Source organism: Dromiciops gliroides, chromosome 2, assembly GCF_019393635.1.
Source record: "Dromiciops gliroides isolate mDroGli1 chromosome 2, mDroGli1.pri, whole genome shotgun sequence".
Lineage (NCBI taxonomy): Eukaryota > Metazoa > Chordata > Mammalia > Microbiotheria > Microbiotheriidae > Dromiciops > Dromiciops gliroides.
The window spans coordinates 635,374,403-635,399,788 of NC_057862.1; the positions used below are offsets into that span (position 1 = coordinate 635,374,403).

Below are 25,386 nucleotides of genomic sequence, written 5' to 3' on the forward strand. Positions count from 1 at the left end.
AAGAGGAAATTGAGGTAAATATGTGCTGCCTTTACAATTATATATAATATTGTATGTGACATATTAGATCATGAATTATATCATTATTATATATTGTGATCATGATATATGTGTATTATTGTGCAATGATTATGTGTTATATAATTAATCAGATGTAATGATATTCATATATAATAATGATCTATCAATAGTATAACAATATCACATTTAATTAACATATCTTGCATATATTAAATTTGTTGTTCAGTCATTTCCAACTCTTCACGACCACCTTATTTGGGGTGTTAAACAGCTAGTAAATATCTAAGACCACATTTGAACTCAGGAAGATAAGTCTTCATGCCTTCGGGTCCAACGCTCTAAGCATTTAGCACAGTGCCTGGCTCCTAATGGGTGCTTAATAAATGCTTCTTGTATTGTAATGCAGGGACATGGTCAAATCTAGGCTTTAGGAAAATCATTTTGGCAATTGTATGGAAGGTAGATTAGAATGAGGAAGACTCCAGACAAGGAGCCCAAATAGCAGGCTATTACAATAATAATCCAAAAGAGTAGCATATTGTATTGTATTGTGTTGTGTTGTGTTGTGTTGTGCTGTATTGTTACATTGCATTGCATTGTAATAAAAAAGCATTTCAAAAGGCACAGGCACTAATAATGGCTTTAAATGCCTGGCTGAGGAGTTTGTATTTTACCCGGGGTTCTCCAAGGGAGCCATTGAAGATTTTATTTTTTTTTTGGAGGGGGTGACATGGTCAGACCTATGTTTCAAGAATATCAATGTGGCAGCTGGAACATCAGTTTAGAGGATGGATTAGAGAGGTGGGAGCCTGGCGGCAAGGAGACTGATCAGAAGGCTACTCCAGTAATTCAGAAGAAAGGTGACAAAAGACTGAACTAGGGTAGAGATTGTCGAGTGGGGACAAAGGAGCAGATGCAGATGTTTGATTTGAACTGAATGCCCAGAGCATGCCAGGATCTAGTTTAAAAAACCCAATGGAAGGGCAGCTAGGTGGCGCAGTGGATAGAGCACCAGCCCTGGATTCAGGAGGACCTGAGTTCAAATCCAGACTCAGACACTTGATACTTACTAGCTGTGTGACCCTGGGCAAGTCACTTAACCCCAATTGCCTCACAAAAACAAAACAAAAACAAAAACAAAAACAAAAACAAAAACAAAAACAATGGAGGCTGCTTGTAGCCATAGTAGCTTCTGGGGGACACCCTGGATATCAGATAAACCTGCTCAACCTATTTCTGGGAAACAAGGTGCTAAGAAAAGCCTCTTTGCAAGCCCCACCTCCTACTGATCAACAACCAAGCTGAGAGGGTGATCCCAGTGGGAAAATAGGAAAAGAGGCCAGGGAGGGGTTGCTAACCTGATTTCAGAAAAAACAGCTGGAAGCAGGGCTGGGGTGAAATATAATAACTTCCATCAGTAATAAAATAATGATAATAGCCAGTATTTCTGTAGCACCTCCTATGCACCAGACACTGTACTGAGCACTTTCCAAATATTACTTCATTTGGTCCCCACAACAGAACCAAAGTAAAACTGTAGTGACTTACCCCAGGTCACACAGCTAGGACGTATCTGAGGCTGGATTTGAAATCAGGGCTTCCTATATGTTAAACATGATAGTAATGTATAACCTATAGCAAATTGCTTGCTGGGAGGGGGCAGGGAGGGGAGGGTGGAAGAAAAATTTGGAACTCAAAAATATCTTTACATGTAATTGAGAAAAATTAAAAATAATTTTTTTACGAGACAAAAAATTTAAAAATAAAATAAAATTTTAAAACTGTAAAAAAAAAAAAAGAAAAAAGGAGGGGCAGCTAGGTGGCACAGTGGATAGAGCACCTGCCCTGGAGTCAGGAAGACCTGAGTTCAAATCCGGCCTCAGACACAGCACTTACTAGCTGTGTGACCCTAGGCAAGTCACTTAACCCCAGTTGCCTCACCAAAAAAAAAAGAAAAAAGAAAAGGAAAGAAAGGAACAAGAAGAAAAGAAAAGAGAAAAAAAAGAAAAGAAAAAAGAATCGAGTCTTCCTGACTTCAGTGCTCTGGTCACTGTACCATCCAGCTGCTTCGGCCCAGCCCAGATAAGAGAGGTGCAAAGGGAAAAGGAGGCAGAAGATTTGGCCTCCTCTGTTATAGATTGTGTGAGCCTATGAAATGTGGATGAACAGCCCTGAGAAGGGCTCAGAAGTCCTCCTTGAACACCCCCATAGGTGTCTCCCTGGCACTCATCTCTCACCTGTGACTCCAAGAAGCTGTAACATGCACAGGGGCCACACCCCAGTAAAACCATCTGCACCCGACAGGCTACAACAGGTAGAGAGTAACTGACGGTTATCAAACCCTAAGTGAGTTAAGGATGAGGACAGAGGGATTGGGGGAGGGGGCCTATCCCAGGCATGTGAAGACTTTCCCTGGTGCAATGAATGGGCAGATGAGAGCAATGTGGGCTTGACTGAGTGGCTGTGGGCTATCCTGCCATCTTGGCTCTTCCCATGATTGTTGTATTTGGCTGGTGGCTATAGGAGTGGAAAGGAAAGTTTAAAACAACTATTGATTGGATTTGTGTGGGGAAAGTAAGCCAGGACTCCAGGACCTCGATGGGAGGATGGTGGTTGGTCTGGAAGGGTTGACTACTACAAGGATTTACTAGCCTTGGAAGAGGAGTTACAGGGTGTGGAAAGACTGGGCGGCCCAATCCAGCAGCACAGCAGGATGCTCACACATGCACATGCAATAATGATTGTGGAAGGGGGTGGAGGAAGAAGGGGTGCCACATTTTGGGAGAAAGAGGGAAATGCTCATCCCTACCACATCACAAGGAGCCTTCTTCCCATGCACCATCAGCACTGGGCAGTCTCCAGGTGAAGAATGGCCTTGTGCTGTTGGAACCTGGATATTTTATTCTCTTACAGGGGCAGACCCAGAGCTTCTATTTGTGGGTTTTTCAAATGATGCCAATGTTCCCGCTGGGCCCCCTTATCACTAGGGGTGAGGGCTCAGACCATTAGTCTAAGGCTGCTCAGTTGTCTATGGTTCCCAGTCTAAAGTACCAGTCTAAGGTACCCAGTGGTACCCTGCACAGTGATAGGAAAGTTGTAAAGTGGGGAGAGTTTGGGGGGGGTGGAATTAATGAGTTCTGTTTTAGATGTGTCTATAAGACAACCAGTTTGAGACATCCAGAATGTAGGAGGTGATGTGAGACTAGAGCTCAGGAAACAGCGCAAGAATGATTATTCCCATTTCAAAGAATAAGAAATTGAGGTTCCCACAAGTGAAGAGACTTGTCACACAGTTCTCAAGTATCTGGGGGCACCTGTGCAGGAAGCACATCATAGATTTCCCATTTGGAGAAGCACATGGAGAGTGAGCCAGACTTGGCATCACTTCAAACCTGTAAGACCATCATTAACACCGCAGACCAAGAGCCAAGCCAGACAAACGGCAGAGACATTTTGGAGACATACTAGGAGACAGAATGAGGAGCAGTGATAATGGCCAATCAGTGGCTTATCTGGAGCAGTGGCAAGGGATTCCTGCTTGGACTGGCAGATGGAGGCCCTGAGAACCTTGATCCGCACCCAGTGGGGACTCTGGTCGTCCACTACACCTAAAGTAGAAGCCCAGGGGGCAGAGATTTCACCAGCTGGTACTGAGTTTGCAAAGATTGTGAGCTAAACCGGGTTGGAAAATGGAGTTTGGCAGAGGGTTCTCTCTGATCTTAGCTTTGCTAAAGTGTCAGATTCAAGTCCTTGTTGTGCTCCTTACTTGTTTGGTGCTTGTTAGCCTAATGCTTACAGTCAGCTAATAAGCATTTCTTTAGGACCTCTTACAGCCAAGCACCTTGCTAAGAGCTGAGGGCCGTCAGAGGGACACAGACCACATTCTGATGTCTCCATGTGATCACATCCTTCAGCAGAGCCACCAGCCATAGAGATCATTAGAGAGGGCTTCTCAAACTTGAATCTAGATGCACAGATTATCAATAGACTCTTCTTGGGGGCAGCTAGATGGCCCATTGGATAAAGCACCTGCTCTGGACTCAGGAGGACCTGAGTTCAAATCCAGCCTCAGGCACTTGACACTTACTAGCTGTGTGACCCTGGGCAAGTCATTTAACCCTCACTGCGCCACAAAACGAAACAACAACAACCAAAAAAAAAAAAAAAACCAATTACTGACCCCCCCAGGGTTATTGTGAAGATCAAATGGGAGAATATTTGTGAAGCATTTGGCACACAGCACCTGACTCATGGTAGATGCTATGTAAATGTTTGCTAATACTGTTTTTATTATGATAATCTACATTTTAGCTAGTTAAATATTAGGTTATCAGAGATTAGTCTCACCTGTGAGTAAGAGAGCAAAGGTGCAATGCTAAGAACACTGGACAGAGAGGAATCTGCAGGGAGACACAGAGATCCAAAAAAAGCATCATGATATTTGGTGCATTTAAATTATTTTCCATGTAAATATTATTAAGCAAGTGTAGTTGCTTGTATTGATGCTTTTTGAGCAGGGCAATGAGGATTAAGTGACTTGCCCAAGGTCACACAGCTAGTAAGTGTCGTGTCCGAAGCTGGATTTGAACTCAGGTCCTCCTGAATTCAGGGCTGGTGCTTTATCCACTTCGACACCTAACTGCCCCCATATTGATCTTTAATGTTGTTGGTTTTTTATTTATTTTTTTTTTTGCGGGGCAATGGGGGTTAAGTGACTTGCCCAGGGTCACACAGCTAGTAAGTGTCGGAGGCCGGATTTGAACTCAGGTACTCCTGAATCCAGGGCTGGTGGTCTATCCACTGTGCCACCTAGCCACCCCTAATGTTGTTTCTAATGTGTGTGTGTGTGTGGGGGGGGTCTAGACCCACAATCTTGTTGATGTAGGAAATTCCCAAGGAGGAAATTACTTCCACCAGTACAGATCAGTGACTTAAAGAGTATTAAAAAGTTATCTAGTGCAGGGCTTCTTAAACTTTTTCCACTCATGACCCCTTTTCACCTGAGAAATTTTTGTTTGTGTTTTGTTTTGGTTTATGGGGCAATAAGGGTTAAGTGACTTGCCCAGGGTCACACAGCTAATAAGTGTCAAGTGTCTGAGGTCAGATTTGAACTCAGGTCCTCCTGAAACCAGGGTTGGTGCTTTATCCACTGCACCACCTAGCTACTCCACACCTGAGAAATTTTTACAAGAACTGGGTATATAAAATAGGCATGCATAACCTTTTACTATTGCCAAGTTTTCCATAACCCCCTTTAATCAGTTACATGACCCCACAGGGGGGTCTGGACACACAATTTGAGAAGCTTTGGCCTAGGGCACTGCAAGGTTACATCGTTTGCCCAGGGTTACAAAATCAGTGCATAGAGCCCTGGAGTCAGGAGCATCTGAATTCAAAGTCAGCCTCAGACACTTACTAAGCCGGATGACCTTAGGCAAGTCTTTTCACTCCATTTGCCTCATTTTCCTCCTATGTTGTTGTCGTGTGTCCTTCGTACTCAAAGAGAACCATGACATCTGAGTGATGTCATGACTTTCAGTGAATTGGATTTAAGTGAGGCAGGGCTGTGTAAGGTCACCAACTTCATTCTCTCCTCCAGAGCCATCTGGATCCAGCGGCGAGTTATACATCAGGACAACTAGAGATGGCCCTGGATACTTTAAGGCAATTGGGGTTAAGTGACTTGCCCAGGGTCACACAGCTAGTGTCTCAGGTGAGATCTGAACTTGGGTCTTGACTCCAGGGCCAGTGCTCTATCCACTGTGCCACCTAGCTGCAGGAAATGGCTGACATCTTTGCCAAGAAAATTCCAAATGGGATCACAAAGAGTCAGACCTGACTGAACCCCCTCTTACTTGCCCTGGCTGTTTGCCGGCTGTCTTCTCCATCTGACTATGAGCTCCTCGAAAGCAGGGTCTGTTTGTACCTGGCACATAGTTAGTGCTTGTTGACTGACTGAATGACATGTCTTGGCCAGGCTGAATATCCCTAGTTTCTTCAGACAATCTTCCTTCGTGGGCTCTATTCCAGCAGTTGCCTGGCTTCAGGCCAGAGCAGAGAAAGGTCAGCACGAGCCCTGGCCAGGGTCTAAGGCTCAGACATGACAGACGATCCTCACCGTGGTCTCTCAGCTCTCCCAGCTGTGGGTGAGCCAGACTTCCAAACCAGTTTCTCTTTTGCTTCCTGCCGTCTTTCTGCGCTTCCTCCTTCGACTGACTCCTCCCAATCTGGGCCCTCTCTCACAGCCAACCACCTGGGTCTCCGGCCAATCACAGGACAATGGGAACCCTTGCCAATGACTTCCTCCTCCAGGCCCCGGGGGTGCCCCAGCCGGGAGGGGAGCTCTCTCTCCCTCTCCCCGCCAATGTCTGGCCTCTGGCTCCCTGAGCCATGAAGGCGACAGACCCAGGCGCCCCTGGGCAAGAGGCCCTGGAGCTCTTCCAAGACTACATCACTTACTACCGGGCAGGAGGCCGGGATGGACGGCTGTGGGCCTGCAAACAGCCAGATGTCACCCAGAAGGCCAGGCAGCTCCTGGCCTCAGGGGCCAGGCAACCCCGAGGACTTTGCTTGTATGACAAGGCAGGCAGCGGGGGCTCCTCCCGGGGGCTTCTGGGGCAGGGAGAGGATGTGTGCCCCAGGCTGGTGCCAGCGCTGGAATTCCTGGAGCTCCTATGCGTCAACCTCTTTCTCCTCCCTTGGAGGAGAGAAATAAAGTCACTGAAGGTAGGTACTGATCCCAGCAGATACGGGACTGACCACGGGGCACTTCATTATCAGTCTGGGGAGGGGGAGCAGGAGGCTCTGCAGAGAGAGAGGAGAAAGGGAGAGGAAGGAAGACAAAGGAGGGGAAGGGTTAGGAGGATAAAGGCAGAATCCTTCTGCTCCATAGGAATCATAAAGTTTGATGCTAGAAGTCCAGCCCCCAACATTTCTGACTTTGGCAGAGAAATGGCTCTGAGGAAGACTCCAGAGATGAAATAGAAAGGATTCGGTTGATCTGGGACCAAATCCTTGGTTCCACCACCTGCGGACTCGAGCAAGGGACTTCTTGGTTCTCAGTTTCCTCATCTATAAAATGGGGCTAATAAAATTTGCCCAGCCTGCCACACAGGGGTGTCATGAGCACTCAATGAGACTGCTTATAAAGCACTATGTAAATACAGGGCACTGGGAACCCCTGCCAATAACTTCCTCCTTTAAGGAAAAATATGTAAATATGCAAAGTACTATGTAAATTACTATTATTCCAGTGGTTATATGATAGAAAGTCTTTCAACCACAATAGTGACAGCAAATATTTATGAAACATCTAATATTTTCAAGGTCCTGTTCTCAGCAGAATAGAGCACAAGTGTCAAATATGGAACCCCACCACCTACAGTACAGCCCCCAATCAGATTAAAACGTAACTGGGAAATATTTAACAAAATAAATAAAAGTCCAATAAAGCAAAGATAACATCATATCCTTGGTGACTCCTGTTTCTACCTGAGTTTAATATGACTGGTATAGAGCACAGGAACTGAAGTAACTGCTGTTTTTTCAGGAAGAATTATAGATATAGAGGTGGAAGGGACCATCAAGTGTCCCCCTGACTCCCACCCCCATCATTTTACAGATGAGGAAAGAGACTGAGGGAGGTAAAGTCACTTGTCTATCATGACGCTGCTACTAAGAGGCTGAGGTGGGATTTGAACTCAGATCTTCTTGACTCTAAGCCTAACACTCTATCCACCATGCCACCTAGCTAACTTCCAGAGCAGAGACATAACCAGCACAGGCCCACCAGAGGTTTTCCAGTGAGCACAGACATGATGGGTCACACTTCTCCCCCGCTCCTCTCTAGAATGTTGAATTTGGGGGAGCATGCATCTTTCTTTCATGTGCTATTTGGTGTAGGGCTGATGGGGAACTACAGAGTTGCTGTGGGGAAGAAATGGCTTCCTACCTCACAACTCACCAATAAATACCTCCTCCATGGTCTCATCACTGACATGCTATTCTCATACCTTTCCCCCACCCCCAGCCCCTACAACTGCATTCAGTGATGACGGGAAGCTCCTGGGCAATCTGCCCTGGGCACTTATCCTGCCCCATTCAGGCCATCTCAGCTTGGTGGTGTGCAGCCACGGTGGGATGAATGTAAAATTATAATAACCAAGTCTGGCCCTAGAGAAGTGAGGAAATGTACCAAACAACGTAGAACACTCTATCCATGTCAGACTCGGTGGATGGAACGGCTAGTTTTGCTAACTTGCTCCCCACCCCCTTCCTTCCTTACTCTTTGTTACAAAGCATGGTTTCCTGCATGGGGTGGAGGAAGGAGAGAATGTATTTGGAGATGAAAGTGATACAAGGGGGCAGCTAGGTGGCACAGTGGATAAAGCACCAGCCCTGGATTCAGGAGGACCTGAGTTCAAATCGGGCCTCAAACGCTTGACACTTACTAGCTGTGTGACCCTGGGCAAGTCACCTAACCCTCATTGCCCTGCAAAAATGAAAAAAAAATAAAAAAGTGATACAAAAACCAAAAAAAAAAATTCAACTAAAGTTATTTTTGTTTTTGTTTTTCAAAGAGCCTTGGATTGAAAGTGAGGACTAAGTTAAAATCCCTTGCCATTGGATTTACTCCCTATACCAATCTGGGAAGTAGTACTCCTTCTCTGGATAGACCTCAGTTTCCCTATCTATAAAAGTTTGACTAAACAATCTTTACATTCCCTTCCAAGTCTGACATTCTATGTTCTAGGAGTCTACGTCTGATGGTCCTTTCTGATTCTGACGTTCTCTAAGGTTGGGTACCACTTGGCTGCGACATTCTGTGCTGTATTCTAATAGATATCATCTCTTGCTACATCCCTTTCAGCTTTAACATTTTGTGATCTTTATTCTAATATCGCTCTGCTCTATAATCTAACATTCTGTTCTTCAATCCCATCCCACTCTAACATTTCATTGTTTTAATGTTCCTTCCAACTCTATTAGGTTTCTTTGACTTCTATGTCCCCAAGTCCCATGATTCTCTATCTGTCCATCGAACCCTGGGGACCTCTAGTTCTCAGACAGTAAGCAGAATCTTCCTTCCTTTATTGTGCGGTTTTCCTCAAAGGTTTGCTCCACTCCTAATGCCTTGTTTTGTTTCAGACGTTTACAGGTAATTTTGTCTACTCAGTTCGGTCTGTGCTTCCAGAAAACATCGTGGAAATGATCCTGAAGAAAATAGGTTATGTTGCCTTAACAGCCACAGAATTTTCACTTGTCAGAAAAATTAACGAGGAGGAAGCGATGCAGACAGCATTTGAAATCTTCCTCACCAGAGTGGAATGTGAAACCATCCTTGAAATGTCTACTGAGGCAGGTCATAGGGAGCAGGTGGACACCCTTCTACAAAATGCCCGGCCATCCAGGCTTCCAGAATGCTGGAAAGACGTGGAGATTCATCCCAACCAGGTGTCTAAGAGCCCAGGCAAAAAGGGGACAGACAATTTGCCTTCCAACCTGAGCGATGCACAGGCCCCAGTAGACAAAGGCAAATTTGAAAGCCCATGGAGTGGGAGAACAGAGGATGGTTGTCATCTGAAATCAGATCTAAGTCTGCCCAGGGGAGCATCTCCCACAGATGCCCTCACCCATGTACAAGATGTTAGCAAGTGTTCAGATAGTGATGAGTTCCTGAACTGCTACAGGGACATCCTCATTGGCCAGAGGCCCATTTTCCCCAAGGACAGCCCTTCAAGTGGCCAGAGGAAGCCCCAGGCCCAAAGTGGCTGTGCTGACCAAGGCATCTTGGTCTCCAACAAGGCTGCTGTGTCCAGAGTTTCCTCCCTTCTGCCCCCTCTGGCATCCAGCGGCCCCCAGGCCTTAACAGTTTTTACGGATCCAACACCTAACAACAGTCAGGTCCCTGGCCCCCAGGTAAAGCCTAGACCAGCAGAGGTGGCGGCTGGGGCAGGCCTCGGCAGTACCGCTAGGCCCACCCATACAGGCACAACTCCAGAGTCCCATCCTACCGACACAGCCCTAGCCCTCTGTGACAAGGCTCCCTGGGAAGATGACTGGTCCAGTGAGGACGACCTTGATGACCTTTCCTCCTCCTTTAGCAGGCTCCAAATTAAAGCTCACAGTACTGAAAACCTGGAATATCCTATTGAAGAGAGCTTGAAGGTCAACAATAGTCAGGCTGCTGGAAGCCCCAACCATTCTGAGGGAGCGCACAAGCGTCTCCATGAAACTAGTCAACTCCGTTCCACCACCCAGCCTGCCTCAGAATTAGTGTGTGGACCCTGGGAGGGTGGCTGTTCTGAGAGCAGGAGGCAGCAGCTTCAGGAAGTTACACCATCCTTCCGACATGTCCGGGAGCCTCCAAACGTTACCTACATTCCTCCCAGGAGTCTAGAGGTGCTTCCTCTTGATACCACCACCAGCACACATCATCCGGATGACTATCGATGATTGGCTCAAAACCCCTGAGTAAACAAGGCTTTGTGTCTGGCAAGAGGGGGAACCAACATTACCTGAAACAAGAGCTAGGTAAGGTATTTACACTCCCTGCTTGATTCTCTGAATAGGACCAGAGCCAAAGACTCAACACTGAGGAAGACCGAAGTAAAGAATACAGAAACAGTACATCCTTCCCATTCCCCATTCAGGCTCCATCACAAGGCCATTCACTTATTCCCACAACGGCATGCAGGACTCCAAAATCAAGGAAGAAGACAGTAAAGCAGCAATCTGGAAGAGTGCAGAGAGTGTGGGACCTGGGATCCTAAGGAGACCTAGGTTCCAATCCCAGCCCTACCATCCACTATGACCTGAGACAAATCACATCCTTTCTCCAGACCTGTTACCTCAACCACATGCAAAACAAGTATGTCAGACTAAGGAGCATTTCAACGCTGATGCTTTATGTCTTTTTTTTTTTTTTTGGCAGGGCAATGGGGGTTAAGTGAATTGCCCAGGGTCACACAGCTAGTAAGTGTCAAGTGTCTGAGGCTGGATTTGAACTCAGGTTCTCCTGACTCCAAGGCCGGTGCTTTATCCACTGCGCCACCTAGCTGCCCCTGATGCTTTATATCTTAATATTCTAAGTTCTAAGATCTCTTCCAGCTCTGACTTTCTATGTCCTGTCATTCTAAGGTCTCTTCAGGTGGTGACCTTCTGTACTGGAAAGTCCTCGAAAGTCCTCGCTGGCTTGGGTAGGAAGGAGAGTTACAAAATGTACACAAGATTAGAGATTTCTCAAAGGTAATTCAGAGAAGTTTCACTACCGCAAGTTCAAAGATAGTGGGTTGCCACAGAGAAATCCAGGAGGGTATTACCATGGAAAACTTGACTGTCATGAACTAGCCACACCGCACAACTGTGGGAAGACCACAATTTTTCCCTGAGCCTTCATTTCCTCTTTTTTTTTTGGGGGGGGGGGGTGAGGCAATTGGGGTTAAGTGACTTGCCCAGGGTCACACAGCTAGTAAGTGTTAAGTGTCTGATGCCGGATTTGAACTCAGGTCCTACTGAATCCAGGGCCGGTGCCCTATCCACTGCGCCACCTAGCTGCCCCCATTTCCTAATCTTCTAAAAGTGGATGCTAATCCTGCCCTCCTCCCTCCCAGGATAGGCGTGAAGTAATATGTGAGTAGGACTAGATAAAGATGGGGAGCTGGCATTATTGTGGACCGATCCTTCCTGGGGATAGCTGCTGCTACCTGACTCTTGCTTACCTACTGCCCTTCAATTCCCCTACCTGTAGAAGGGGTGATTCCTCTACCTCCCGTAGGTACCAAGGAACCCTGACTTTGGAGTCAAACAACTAGCTTTTGGGTCCAGCCAGCTATTACTGTGGCTATCATTTTACCTCCTGCACCTCAGTTTCCTCTGATTTAAAATACGGGAGTTGTAGTAGATGGTGGTTATTGTCCCTTCCAGTTCTAATATTCCTTGATCCTGTGAATTTTGTTGCATAGTCTGAGGCCAACCTTGGTCTTGGTCAGCACAGGAGCTCCAGGATTAGTGGGGTTTGGGCTCAGCATCATCATCCCTAAGGCTGGTCCCCCTATGACCCAATTTTCCGGTGGCTGGAAATTTTGTCTTTAAGAGCTTATCTCCTGGTGCCTGAACTCTGAACCTTCACGCTGCAGGTCTAGACCCTGTCATCTTCTGTGCAATCACCTAGCTATCCCACTGATATGTGGATTACCTCAATACACACACACACACATACACACACACACACACACACATACCACCACCACCACCACCACCACCACCATTGCCTATAGGATTGTAGACTCTGCTCTAACTTCAGGATTAAGGTCTAGAGTTCCACTCTTCTGCCTGGAATTGATGAGTTTCCCAAGTTTCATTTCAGTTTAAACCCTTATGTTTCTGCCTTCTCAGTCTTGAATCTGCTTTCTAAATTTACTTTGCTATGTGGCCATGCCTAGACTAACATCTGCTGCTTCATGAAATCCACAACCAACTCTCTGACCCTGCCCGCCCCACACATCTGCCTCCATGTCTAGTTCTGACCTTCCCCAGTGCAGCCAGCCCATCCCTGAGGTCTAGTTTGGGCAGTGAATATCCTTTTCTAACAAATAAGGAGAGGGCAGAGGCAACAGGGTGTGATGTAAAGAACACTGGAGAAGGAGTTCAGAGAATTCTTGTCTGGTTTTGGCACTAGTTGATGCAGCAAGGGACCACGGGAGATAAGAGGTAGCAAATGCCAGGCAAACCAAACCACTGGGACCACCATCACTTCCCTTTACATCCCAGTGAGAATCAGCCCAACCCAAGGGCCCTGGTACTAGCAACATATCCCCTTTCCCCCAAGATCACCCACCCCAGTTCCAGCTCAATCCCTGAAGCTGCAGGGAATTAACCTTTACGGAGATGTGAACCTGCCCCCTACCCGCAACCTTCTCACTAGCCAAAGCTACTGATCTGGACAGGAAAATTCATGCCACCAAAGTCCTTGGCACTGTCAAATGATTCAATATCAAAAGTGGAAGTGGTTTTATCAATGGAAATGATACCACGGCTGATATCTTCTCTGCTATTGTGCCCACGGGGCCTTTCCATCTGATGGGCAGCTGAAGGCTTCCATGTGTTGTCTCCCTTTCAGAATGTGTGCCGTTTGAGGGAAGGGACTGGCTTGCTTTTCTTCCCTTTGCTGCCCCAGCATTTAGCCCAGTGCTTTGCACTTAGTAAACACAGCAAATGTTTTGTCATCTATTTACTCACAGATGCATTCTGTGGCCTTAGATGAGTCCCATCTCTCCTTCCCAGGCCTATTTCCTCTTTTGTAAAATGAGGGGGTTAAATCAGAATACAATTCTAAGGGGAAACATCCTTAAACAAACAACAAAACGCTGTTGATAGACTGGCCCCATCAATCTAAGTCAACGACTTTGTATTAGTGTTGGGTCCACAGGTCTTTTTAAAGTAGGGGTGGGGAGGAGAGAGCTGCTAGGACTTCACACAACAAAGGGTTTTCCCTCCTTAATAATAATTATAATAGCTAGTATTTCTATAGTGCCTACAATATGCCTACAATAGGCACTGTGCTAAGCACTTTACAATTATCATCTCTTTGGATCCTCACAACCACCCTGGGAGGGAAGCGCTATTATTATCCTCATTTTACAGATAAGGAAACTGAGGCAGAGAGATTAAGTGATTTGCCCAGAGTCACATGGCTAGTATCTGTAGTAGGATTTTAACTCGGGTCTTCCTGACTCTATCAACTGTGACACCTAGTTCCCTGTCCTTGGTGGGCCTGTCTACAGAACGGGAAAGAGAATAATTATTGTAATAGGAATAGTAATAATAATGATGATGATAGCATTTAAGTTGTGCAAATCACTTTACAAATGGGATTTCATTTGATGTTCACAACAATTTGGGGGGTAGGTAATTATCCTCATTTTACAAATAGGGAAACTGGGGCACAGGTTAAGTGATTTGCCCAGAGTCACACAGCTAGAGTCTGATACAGGATTTGAATTCAAGTCTTCCTGACTCCAAGTCTAGCACTTTAGCCAATAAGAAGGGCTTTTAATCCAGGCTAAGAAAGTTTCCCAATAATAACTTTTTTGGGGGGGGGGGTCCCATACCTGTGGGTTCACTCATACAGGGAACTCCTAGAGAGGGACTTCTTCCTCTTCCTATAAATACAGACCAACAACTAACAACTACTCTGCAATATATCTCAGAGAGTTGCGTGGGGCATTCAGGGTCACACAGGGTGTCTGTGCTGGGCCAGCTCTCTCTCCACACTGCCTCTCATCATAATTGCAGGCATTTTAATAGTGCTTTGTCATCTGCCCGAATCCTCCTGAGGGCATGATCTAATAAAGAGACTCAAAAAGGCTACAACTGATTTTGTCTGTAAACCTTCACCTGCTTATCCTGCCTTTCCTACCAACAAGGATTTTCTTTTTTTCTTCCCCTTTTTAAGCAAGTTTTTTTTAAATGTCCCCAAAATATTACAAGAGTTTGGCAAAGACAAACTAGTGTATGAACTGTTGCCTGAGTGTTTCAAGTTCCATAGTGTAAGTAAGAATGATGGAATGTCATGGGAAGCAGCACCATGAGTTGGGAAAAGACCTGGAGCCAGGGAGACTGTTAAAAGCTCCCAGATCTCTATGGGTGGTAAGTGTTCACCTTAAAACACCCACCAGCTGTGTGTTCATGGGAGTCACAATTCCTCTCAGCTTTGTTTCTTCAGTCTGAAATGGAGACAACAGCTGTCATACCTCCTTTATAGACTGTCATATAGGTCAAATGAGAGTACTCAGAAAGAACCTCGTACTGCTGTAAACATGTCAGCTACAAGGATCACAGGCACATAGGTTGGAAGGTCTTTAGGTACAACTCCTTCATTCTCCTGCCCAGAAAACCAAGGCCCACTGAGGTTAAGGGCCCACAGGCGACCTTGGCCAAGCTAAGATTTGAACCTAGGCCCTATGACTTTAAATCCAGAACTATGCTAGTTGTAGGGGACCAAGGGTATTACATGCTATGTTAAAAGAGAAAATGTGTTCTCTCCAACAGGATTTTAATATGTGGGTGGCTTATTAGCCTTTCCAAAACGGCTTACCTTCCCATTCCATGAAAAAAAATGACCATCATAATAATGCCTGGTATTTGCATAGCACTATATCCTTCATCTCCCTTGGGGCTCACAGCTTTGTCAGGTACACAGTAGGACAATGCTTATCCCCCCTTTAAAGATGAGGAGGAAGAGGAGGTTCTAATGTAAGAAGTGACTTCCCCAAGGCCCCATAACACAACCGAGATGTGGCAGAACCACATCATATGGGCAGGTCTCTGGGTGTCTGAACCAAACAACCACCCCACTGCTTCGCAGGCACAAATCAGGTCTTCAGTGCTTTACTGTGATTTGTTTCCGGTGGTCCCCTGGCAGACCAGTGCAGGACAGAACAGCCTGGAGAAGGGAAAACTCAAGAGGCATGAAAATTGCCTTCAAGTATCTGAGACCTTGTCATGAGGAACAGGGATTAAACTTACTCTGTGTGGCTCCAGAGACAGAACCAGGAGCAAGAGGTGGATGGTTCAGACAGGCAAATTTAAGCGTGAGATCAGAGAAAAGCTCCTCATGAGGAGAGCTGTGCAAAAGTGGAGTGAGTGGCCCAGGAGACAGTGGGTTCCCCCTCACTTGAGATTAACAAAGAGACTTGTTAAGTGTGTAGCAGGAGAATTTATTTTTTCAGACACAGACTCGATTAGACGGGCTTCTGAGATCCCTCCCAACTCTGAAATTCTAGGATTTTCAATTCATAGCCCAAACCTTTCATTTTCCAGATAAGAAATGGAGACCTGGAGAGGGGAAATTACTTTCTTAAAGTCACAAAGTAAGTTAGTGGTAGGGCCAATGCTCCTGATTCCTATCTCAATGCTCTTTCCAGAGTCATCCCCTTAATCTGAAGAAGGGAAAAGAAATACTTGAACAAGCTTAAAACCACTTAAAAGCAGTGGAGGAATGCCAACTGAAACAAGCCTACGGTTGCATTTCACACTTTTCAAATGGACAGAAATGGCAAAAGGTGGGAAGGTACGCACATTACTGTAAATCACACCAGTGGAATTATGCAAATAAAATGAACAAAATGTCCATACTCTTTGACCCGGAGGATAAGAAGTTCCCATATACACCAAAATATTTACAGCAGTACTCTTTGCAAGAATTGGAAACAAAGTAGATGCCTGTTGATTGGGTAGTAACTAAAGAAATTGTGGCACGTGAATGTCACAGAATATGACTGTTCTATGAGAAAGGATAATGTGATAAATATGGAGAAGCATGAAAAGACTTACATGAAAAGATGCAGGGTGAAGTAAGCAGAGCCAAGAAAACAACGTACAAAAATGATTACAACAATATAAATACAAAGAACCACCACAAAAATGAATGTTGCAAAATTACAAATAAGCGCAACTCAAAAGAAGAGACAAGGGAAGACACTTTCAACTCACCTATGTGCAAAAGTGGGAGGTCTGCCACTGTTGTACATTGCACAGATTTTCAGATTTTTTTATTGTACCGATCAGTTACGCTGAAATTTTTCTTTTTTTTTTTTCCTTTGAAAAATGCTATTTGTGTGAGATGATTCTGGGGCGGGAGGAACTAGGGGAGGATTCCTGAAAATTACAGTGATTTTTTTTCAGTGATGTTTTTAAAAAGGCATGAATAAAAGCATATTTTTTAAAAACATAAGCAATGGAGCAGAATTTCCTTAGAGGCCATGGAGCCTCAAGGCATTGTCCCCAAGATTAGGCTCCCAGTGAGACCTCAAAGGGCACAAAGTAGTCAATGAGAGTGGAAAGAGCCCCCAGCAATCTTGCTCTTTCCTCAGCATTTACTAAACTACCCAAATGCCAAGAGTAATCTCCCCCAAAAAGAAAAATAATACATTTGAATACCACAGAAAATCTGCAAAGCCATCCTAGATCCTTAGTGCTAGAAAGACCCTCAAAAACCAACAGGTCTGATCTCCCGTCTGCCTGATGAACACAGTGACTTCAGACTCAAATGGCACATCTATTTGAAGTATGTACCCATTTCTATTTGCCATCATGGTAAGTCTTTTTTTTCTTTCCTGAGGATCCTTGAACCAATTCCCTATTTGTCTGAGCCAAGGATCAAAGGTCTTCATGGCATACCTCTAAGTATGGTGGGCTACGAACAGTCCAGTGGGCAGGCCTGTGGATGTGAAATCCCTGCTTTAAAGTATCCCAGAGGGTCATCTCTTGTCTCCCTATACACTACCAGTAAGAAAGGGTGCCACTTAGAAAATGAAGCCATCCCTCTCGCCAAAGTCGCATGATTTCATGCTAATACAAGTAAGATGACCCAGACTCACAATGCAGTTAAAACTAGCACATGACAGTATTAGTATTTGATGAGCCCAAATGCAACACTGACTTGTAAAAAACAAATCCAACAACTGTTTATTCCCCTCAATGACTTGGCAAACAAACTACCAGACAACAATGACACTTGGCTCCATTCTCTATATAAACACAGGCTCCCATTCCCTTGCTCACAACAAAAGCCTGGACCATCGAGTTGTCAGAAGGATCTGACTCTATCATTGCAGCTATTCCCAGGTCATCAAAAAGCAAAAAAAGGGGGGCAGCTAGGTGGCGCAGTGGATAGAGCACCAGCCCTGGAGTCAGGAGTACCTGGGTTCAAATCCGGCCTCAGACACTTAACACTTACTAGCTGTGTGATCCTGGGCAAGTCACTTAACCCCAATTGCCTCACTAAAAAAACCAACAACAAAAAAACAAAAACAAAAAGCAAAAAAAGGATTCCTTGGGTTTGGGGACAGTAAAAGTACCAAAGGTTGAAAGTCAACCATCATACCTCCTACAACTGAGTTACAGAGTAGGAAAAAAAGCATTCCAGTTCTTCAACAGTGGCAGTGACCATATATGCTTGGGGGGGGGGGGGCTGCATGAATTTACTTGCATGATGAATGACATTCAATTTCAATCAGGATTAATTGGTCCAAATCTTCTAGCACAACACCCGTCCGCAGTCAGTTAAATGGCCTGCTACTTCATAGATACTAGGTGTAAAAAATCTCAGGCGGGCCACATCCCAAGATCTGCTAGGCCATGTCACCAACAGGCCTCATGGTAAACAGTCAGGTAATAGAGGAACACCATGATAATTTACCAAACACATACATGCATACACAAACATGTACATATGTGTATATAGACACACATATATACATAAACACACACTTCAATACTTATTATATTGAAACAGATATGTGTGCATATATATATGTGGGTATACCCCTCATGATGTCATGTATGTTATAGTGTTGTATGTATATGCATATATACATATATATCTACAAACATACATTTAATTTTAAGCAGATGTGACAGAAAATTCACTTGAGTGGCCCTTAAAAAAAGTTATTCCTCATGGCTAAACTGACAGACCCTGACAGGCTCCTTCTATGATCGCATAGATTTCCCTGGTTCTATAAGTGATGTTTCATCTCCCCTGCAGTTAATATGTGGTCCCGGTTTTGCTCATAGAGTTTCAGCATTTTCTGCATGTCCTGGTCTGCTTCAATCACCTAGAAAAGAAGCAAAAAGGAATTATTTGATGAAATTAATTTCTAAAATCATCCAGGAGGACCACTCTATGAGAGATGAAAAGGTTAACTGTTGCTTCACCAATGAGACTCAAAGAAAGATAGTAGCCAGCCTCGTCATAGCATACTGGAGTAAGTTTCATGGATCACAGGACAGAGCTGAAGGGACCTCTAAGAACATCTCGTCCAATCCTTACTTTTTTTGTTGTTGTTTATTTATTTATTTTGCGTGGCAATGAGGGTCTGTGACATGCCCAGGGTCACACAGCTAGTGTCAAGTGTCTGAGACCAGATTTGAACTCAGGTCCTTCTGAATCCAGGGCCAGTGCTTCATCCACTGCACCACCTAGCTGGCCCCTAATCCTTATGTTTTACAGATGTTATAACATTCAACTGTGAGCTCCTATAGGACAGGGACTGTCTTTTGCCTTTATTTGTATCCCCATCACTTAGCACAATACCTGACACATAGTAGGTGCTTAGTAAATGTTTACTGACTGAATGACTACCTACATTTCCCAACCTTGGGTCAATTCTCTACCCTCTCTTAGGACAAACTCATTCATTCCAGAGTGGCAGTTCTTAGTTTTTCCTGTGTCATGGACACTGTATCTGTCCCTGTGACAGTCCAGTGAAATCTATGGAACCATGTTTTTTGGTTGTTTTTTTTTTAGTGAGGCAATTGGGGTTAAGCGACTTGCCTAAGGTCACACAGCTAGTAAGTGTTAAGTGTCTGAGGCCGGATTTGAACTCAGGTACTCCTGACTCCAGGGCCGGTGCTCTATCCACTGCGCCACCTAGCTGCCCCCAGAACCATGTTTTTAAATGTATAAAATACACAGGATTACAAAAGAAACCAATTTTACTGGAATAGTAGATCTAGATCTAGATCTAGATATATAGATATTAAAACAAGTTAATGCGCTCCAGGTTAAGAATTCCTGGTCTAGAGTAATACCTCACTTAACATAGAAATAATCATTTAATTTAACATCATCCATATAGAATATATTGTTCTGTCATTTCAGTCAAGTCCAACTCTGTGTCCCCATTTGGGGTTTTCTTGGCAAAGATACTAGAGTGGCTAGCCATTTCCTTGTCCAGCTCATTTTGCAGGTGAGGAAACTAAGGCAAACAGGGTTAAGTGACTTGCCCAGGGTCACACAACTAAGAAGTGTCTGAGGCCAGATCTAAACTCAGGAAAATGAGTCTTCTTGACTTCAGGCCTGGTGGCGCTATGCACTGCAGTGCCACCTAGCCACCCACAGAATACACAGCCAGTAGCAAAACTTAATCAGTTGCCCCCAAGAAGGAAAATTAAGTCCATGCACTAAACTCACAGAAGAAAACCTTAGGCCCTTACTCAATCTATTGACTTGGTTTAGACAAGACTCTCCAAGTTAGGATAGACTAGCTTCTTCACTCACAGGGGATGCTAGACACACACTTGTGAGGAAGATAACTGGGAGAAATACACGGATGGCAGCCAAACGGGACAAGGGACGGCACTGCCGTTAGTTTTATTCTCAGCATATTAAAAGCTGAGACGTGTGGGGTCAGCCAGTGAAGGGGGACCTACTTCTAGATATTGTGATGCACAGAACAGCAACTAATGCTTGTTAAGTGTGAGTTCTGTTCTGTATCCTCTGGGGATTCCAGAAGGAATCCATTCAAAGGAGTTAAAATACAAGGTGTTTCTGTTGTTTGGGCGTGGTGCGGGGCAGGCAAGTGTGAGTGCTATGACAGAAAGCACGACAGATTTGGGTGAGAGAACCTGGTTTCCAATCTCGGCTCGGACATTCACTCCCAGGGTGGGACAGATGAGCCTTAGGACCCTAAACTCAGAAAGGAGGAGAGTTGGATTAAAGGGTTTTTCAGGTCCTTTACAGAGCTAAATCATGACTCTATGAACACATTTCCTGGAAACACCGGATAAGCACAACATTACTATTTCTCTTCCATTGGCTCAAGAGTATAACTAGTTAGTACTGGCTAGCAGGAGTAGCACTAGGTAGTACTAGTTAGTGGTGGTAGTAGTAAGCGCTCATATAAAACTTAAAGGCTTACAGAGCACTCCACAAACCTCTTCTTTCATTCTCACAACAACCCTGGGAGGCAAGTTTTATTATTACTCCCATTTTACAGAAGAGGAAACAGAGGTAGACATAGGGTAAGTGACTTTCCCAGGATCACAGAGACAGTAAGTGTCTGAGGCAGAATTTGAACCCAGGTCTTCCTGATTCCAAGTTTGGTGTTCTATTCACATAACCACCTATGCCACTGCCTCTCCCCGGGCCTTTCTATGTCTCTCTCTCCTCTTCTCTTTTCCCCTCTCTTTCCCTCCTTCCTTCTCTGTCTCTGTCTCTCTCTGTGTGTATCTATAGGTTTATATGTTTGTGTATATGTGTGTCTATATACATACATATATATGTAAAATGTGTATGTAATATGTCGACATACATTTCTCTCTGGGCTTCCATTTCTTCTAGCATCAAACAGGAATACTATTTGTCCTACCTCCCTAACAGGATTGAAGATTGTAGATATAACGCTGGAAGGGAGCTCAGAAGTCATGAAAACCAATCTCCTGACTTCTACAGATAAGGAAACTGAGTCCCAGAGAGGTTAAACCATTTGCCCAAGGATACACAGCAACAGTGCAGAGATTTAACCACAGGTCCTCTGGCTCTGAAGTGTTTTGTAACCCCCAAGAAGCACTACAGAAATGCCAGCCGTTACTCCTATCATCATCTGTAAGATAAAGACGATGCCACCTGCACCCATCTACCTCAGGAGGTGAGCACTTGGCAGGTTCCCTACAGCAGAAATGTGAGCTATTGCTACTATTACCCTCCCAGAGGGAGCCAACCGTGTCCCCTGACAGAGAGTTGAGGAGGAGTCCTGTTTAGAACCAGATGATGCTAGCTCCCGTTGGAAGGTGACTCTCGAGATCCTGCAACTTCCCAACCCCTGACAGATGCACAGGGCCTCATTCCAACTCACAGCACGGTGAGTGTCCTTCTGGAAAGCCCCAAGACAGCCTGCTGTTCTTATGAGAGCTGGGGTAAACATACTTACAAGAACAGGAGAGGGCACTTTGAAGAGAGTTTGCTTAATGAGCCACTCCTCATACTGCTGGTGGATGGCTTCCAAATATTCCTGTAAAGTCATTCAAACAGACAAAGCTATGGTGAAGTCTCAACATGAGCAAAATCTCCTTTGCCATCAAAGGCGATGGTCCAACTATAGCTACCAGGGCTGTGAGTCAGACAAACCATGCCAAGGAAAATGGTGGGTACCGTGTGACCTTTGGTAACAGACTAGGTTGAGAGGAGGTTTGGCCAACAGAACAACTTAAGGAGGTCGCCTTATCAGGGCCATCTGGAAGCTTTCCCGGATCCTCAGACCCATCAGGAACACCCTTCCCCTTGGGCTCTGGTTACACACCTCTCTGATGCACTCGTTCTATGGGACTATCTATTCAGTGTACTAGTTATAAGCATCGCATATCCACAGGGCAGGATCAGGTAGAACAGAAAAAGCAGCTGGATTTGGAGTCACAAAACCCAAGTCTGAATCTCAGATCTGTCACTCAGTGCCTGTGTAACCTTCAAAAGAAATCACTTAACCCCTCTGGATCTCAGTTGTGAGGGAACAGATTAGATAACTACTAAGGTACCATCAATCCCTAAATCTATATTCTAAAGAGGGAAGGGACTTTCAGAGCTCAACTCTGCATCTCCCCCCAGGGACCTAACACAGCTCTCTGAACCCAGCAGGTGATTTACAAATGTTTGTTGAATGAGTGATAAAAAGAACACTGAACTTAGAGTCAGAAAGAAGGGATGTGAGGAGCAGCCCCACTATTTAGTAGCTCTGTGACCTTGGATTTCACTTCTCTGAAGTCATGGGTGTCCCCTCTCTGGGCCTCAGGTTATTCCTCTGATAATCCTTAGGATCAGACTTTGTAGCTGAAAAGGATCTCAGAGGAGATCGAATCCAACTACCTCATTTTACAGATATGAAGACTGAGGCCCAAAGAGTATAAGGGACAAGGCCACATAGCAGAATCCTGGTTTTCTAACTCCAAACCCAATGCTCTTTGCACAGGAGATGCATGATGCTGCTTCTTGAAGGCCCTACCTCCTTCACCACCCATCTTTTGAAGATCAAATCAATCTAATCCAGTAAGCATTTATTGAGCACCTACTGTTTCCAAGGGATTATGCTTATTGCTTGGGATACAGAGTCAAGATTCTCAAAGATCTCAAAAGATTCTCAAAGAGTTTGTATCCTTTTGGAAGGATACAACATATAGGCAGAGAAGTATGCAACTGACAGTTTGAGGAAACAGAAGGATCACCAACAACTCAATGGATCAGGAAAGACTTCCCATAGAAACTAGAACATGAGCCAAGCCTGGGAGGAAGTTAAGGATACTACGAGGCAAAGGCAAGAAGGGAGAACATTCTGTGCTATGGAGGCAGCCTGTGCAAAAACATGGAGGTGGGAGATGAAGTCTGGCTGAAATCAGCATGTGTGAGGGGATCAGATGGGATCGCAAGTGCAAATTTCTCTGTAAACATAAAGCACTATATAAATGTGAAGCTACATCTACTCTGCACTGTATTACATGCCAACCATCTGATACATCAAGTTAGCTATTTTCCCACCAAACATCCTGCTCTCATCTCATTAGCGTGAACTTCTGCTTCCCTAGCTGTCGCAATGCAATTTCAAGCCAGAATGAGAAAAGATTCCCATCTGTCTCGCTGCTTCGACTCCTACCTCTCCAGCAGCAGCTGGGCTCCTGCCTGGCCTCCCCACTCTCCCAGGGGACCACTGCCTCTCCATGGCCAGCTCACCCAACCCTTCAGTCCTTCCTGCCAGCAAAACAGTCACCTTCACAGTGACTCCCAAGAGAGAGAAAACAAAGTGCTCCCGAATTCCATTAGGCCTCTGTCTACTTGGTAGCAGAGGCAATTTCATAACAAGGATCTTGGAATGTTACCACTGGAAGGGATGAAACAATGGTTGTTTCTGTTGCTGATACAACTAATTATTTTCCTAATGAGGAACCATCCTTTTATATCTGGAATGAATCCGACTGGGTCATGGCAAATAATTTGGCAGCCATATGGCTGAAGTCTCTTTACTAGGATATTGGTTTAAAATTTTACATCATCCAGCATAGAAGATACCAGAATCATCAGGTCTCAGAGTGGGGAGGAACCTGAAATCTAGTCTAATTGTCTGCCTGATGCATGAATCTCCTCCCTCGAAGCCCTTCTCTTTTCTGAACATTTGTCTGCTCATCCAGAAAACAGAGATAACACTACTCTGCACCTTTATTGTTGTAGTGAGGAGAGTGCTTTGTGAACCATAAAGACTTGATTTTTAATCACAAGATAACATAATAACAAATGCCTTTTCATTCACTCCTAATAGTAATAGCTAGCTTTTATATAGTGCTTTAAGGTTTGCAAAGTACTTTATATGCAATCTCATTTGATTCTCAGGATGACCCTGTGATGCAGGTACTATTGTTACCCTCATTTTACAAATAAGGAAACTGAGGCAGACAGAAGTGAAGTGACTTGGCCAAGGTCACGCCTGAGGCAAGATTTGAATTCAGATCTTCCAGACTCTAAGTCCAGTGCTCTATCCAGTGAGCCACCCATTCATTCATTCATTCATTCATTCATTCATTAAAGAGTGACTGATTTCTTTCTCCAGCTAATTTTCAGGAATGTGAACTGACCTTCCAGAGGGAGCTGGTAGAGCTTGGGTTTTCACAAATATGACTGGACAGAACTTTCTGCTAAGAAGAGACATGCTACAAGCGTACAAGAGAGTCAGACTCTGTTGGTGCACCTCTAATTTATAGCGATCATCACTGGGATAATAATGCATGGTAATCACACTTACTGTTTCCCTGTATACTGTATCTGGGTTGGTATCTTATTCTCTTTGTACACTATGAGCTGTCACAAGGGCAGAGACCACATCTGCATAACCCGCTAAATCTCCCCTAGCACAGAGCATGGATCTCTGTATACAGCAGAGATCTAATAAACATCTGCTGTTGGATTGGGCTCCAACAGTGATAGCTTCCCCTTCAAAGACAGACTGTTCCCTTTTGAAGAGTTCTGCAGGCCCAGGGAAATTTCAGTTAGCTAGAGGCAGTGACACTGGTTTAGAAAAACTGATATTCATTAAAATTCCCATTTTATAATTAATAGGGGTAGTAAAGAGAAAACAAATTAATTGGATAGTTATTAAGCACCTACTGTGTAAGCAGAGCACCATTCTAGGCACTGGGGAAGATATGGTGCTATGTCAGACATGGTTTCTGCCATGGAGGGGGAAGGGACTGGAATCTAGGGGGAGGCATGGAGGAAGAAGGAATTGCACAAATATGTAATACATTAACTTTGCAATGATTATAGAGCAAAAGAGAATATAATAAAGAAAGGAGGATAGAGAGGAAAACCAGGGCCCTCTTCCAATGCCTCATCATGGTGGGAGTTCTCAAAGGTAATGTGAGCAGAGAGGAAGTTACTGAAGGACCAACAAGAAACATTTGTATCAAGTACTATATTAAGCATATGCAGGGGGGGGGGGCGCAAAGATATAATGTTTAGAGAAGACACAGAAGTAATGAGAGATAAGGCTAGAAAGGAAAGTGGCGCACCAGACTGTAAGGCCTTGAATGCCAGGAAGAAGA

At 44.7% G+C, this 25,386-nt stretch overlaps 1 protein-coding gene across 3 annotated transcripts in view; it reads right to left on the reverse strand.

The window, feature by feature from the left end:
• TK2 (thymidine kinase 2) overlaps positions 1-25,386 on the reverse strand; it is a 63,024-nt gene that overhangs the window by 1,276 nt on the left and 36,362 nt on the right. Inside the window, exons 8-10 of one of the 3 annotated variants that reach the window (XR_006354827.1) lie at positions 21,738-21,818; positions 18,412-18,641; positions 11,061-11,084 (exon numbers count right to left, since the gene is read on the reverse strand). Coding sequence is in view for 1 of the 3 variants with exons in the window: in XM_043984280.1 (XP_043840215.1) it covers positions 18,543-18,641; positions 21,738-21,818 (180 nt within the window). In the remaining 2 variants the exon portion in view is untranslated. Of the gene's footprint in view, positions 1-11,060; positions 11,085-15,716; positions 18,642-21,737; positions 21,819-25,386 lie in introns of those variants that run through there. The other 2 variants (XR_006354826.1, XM_043984280.1) reach the window with 2 other exon arrangements.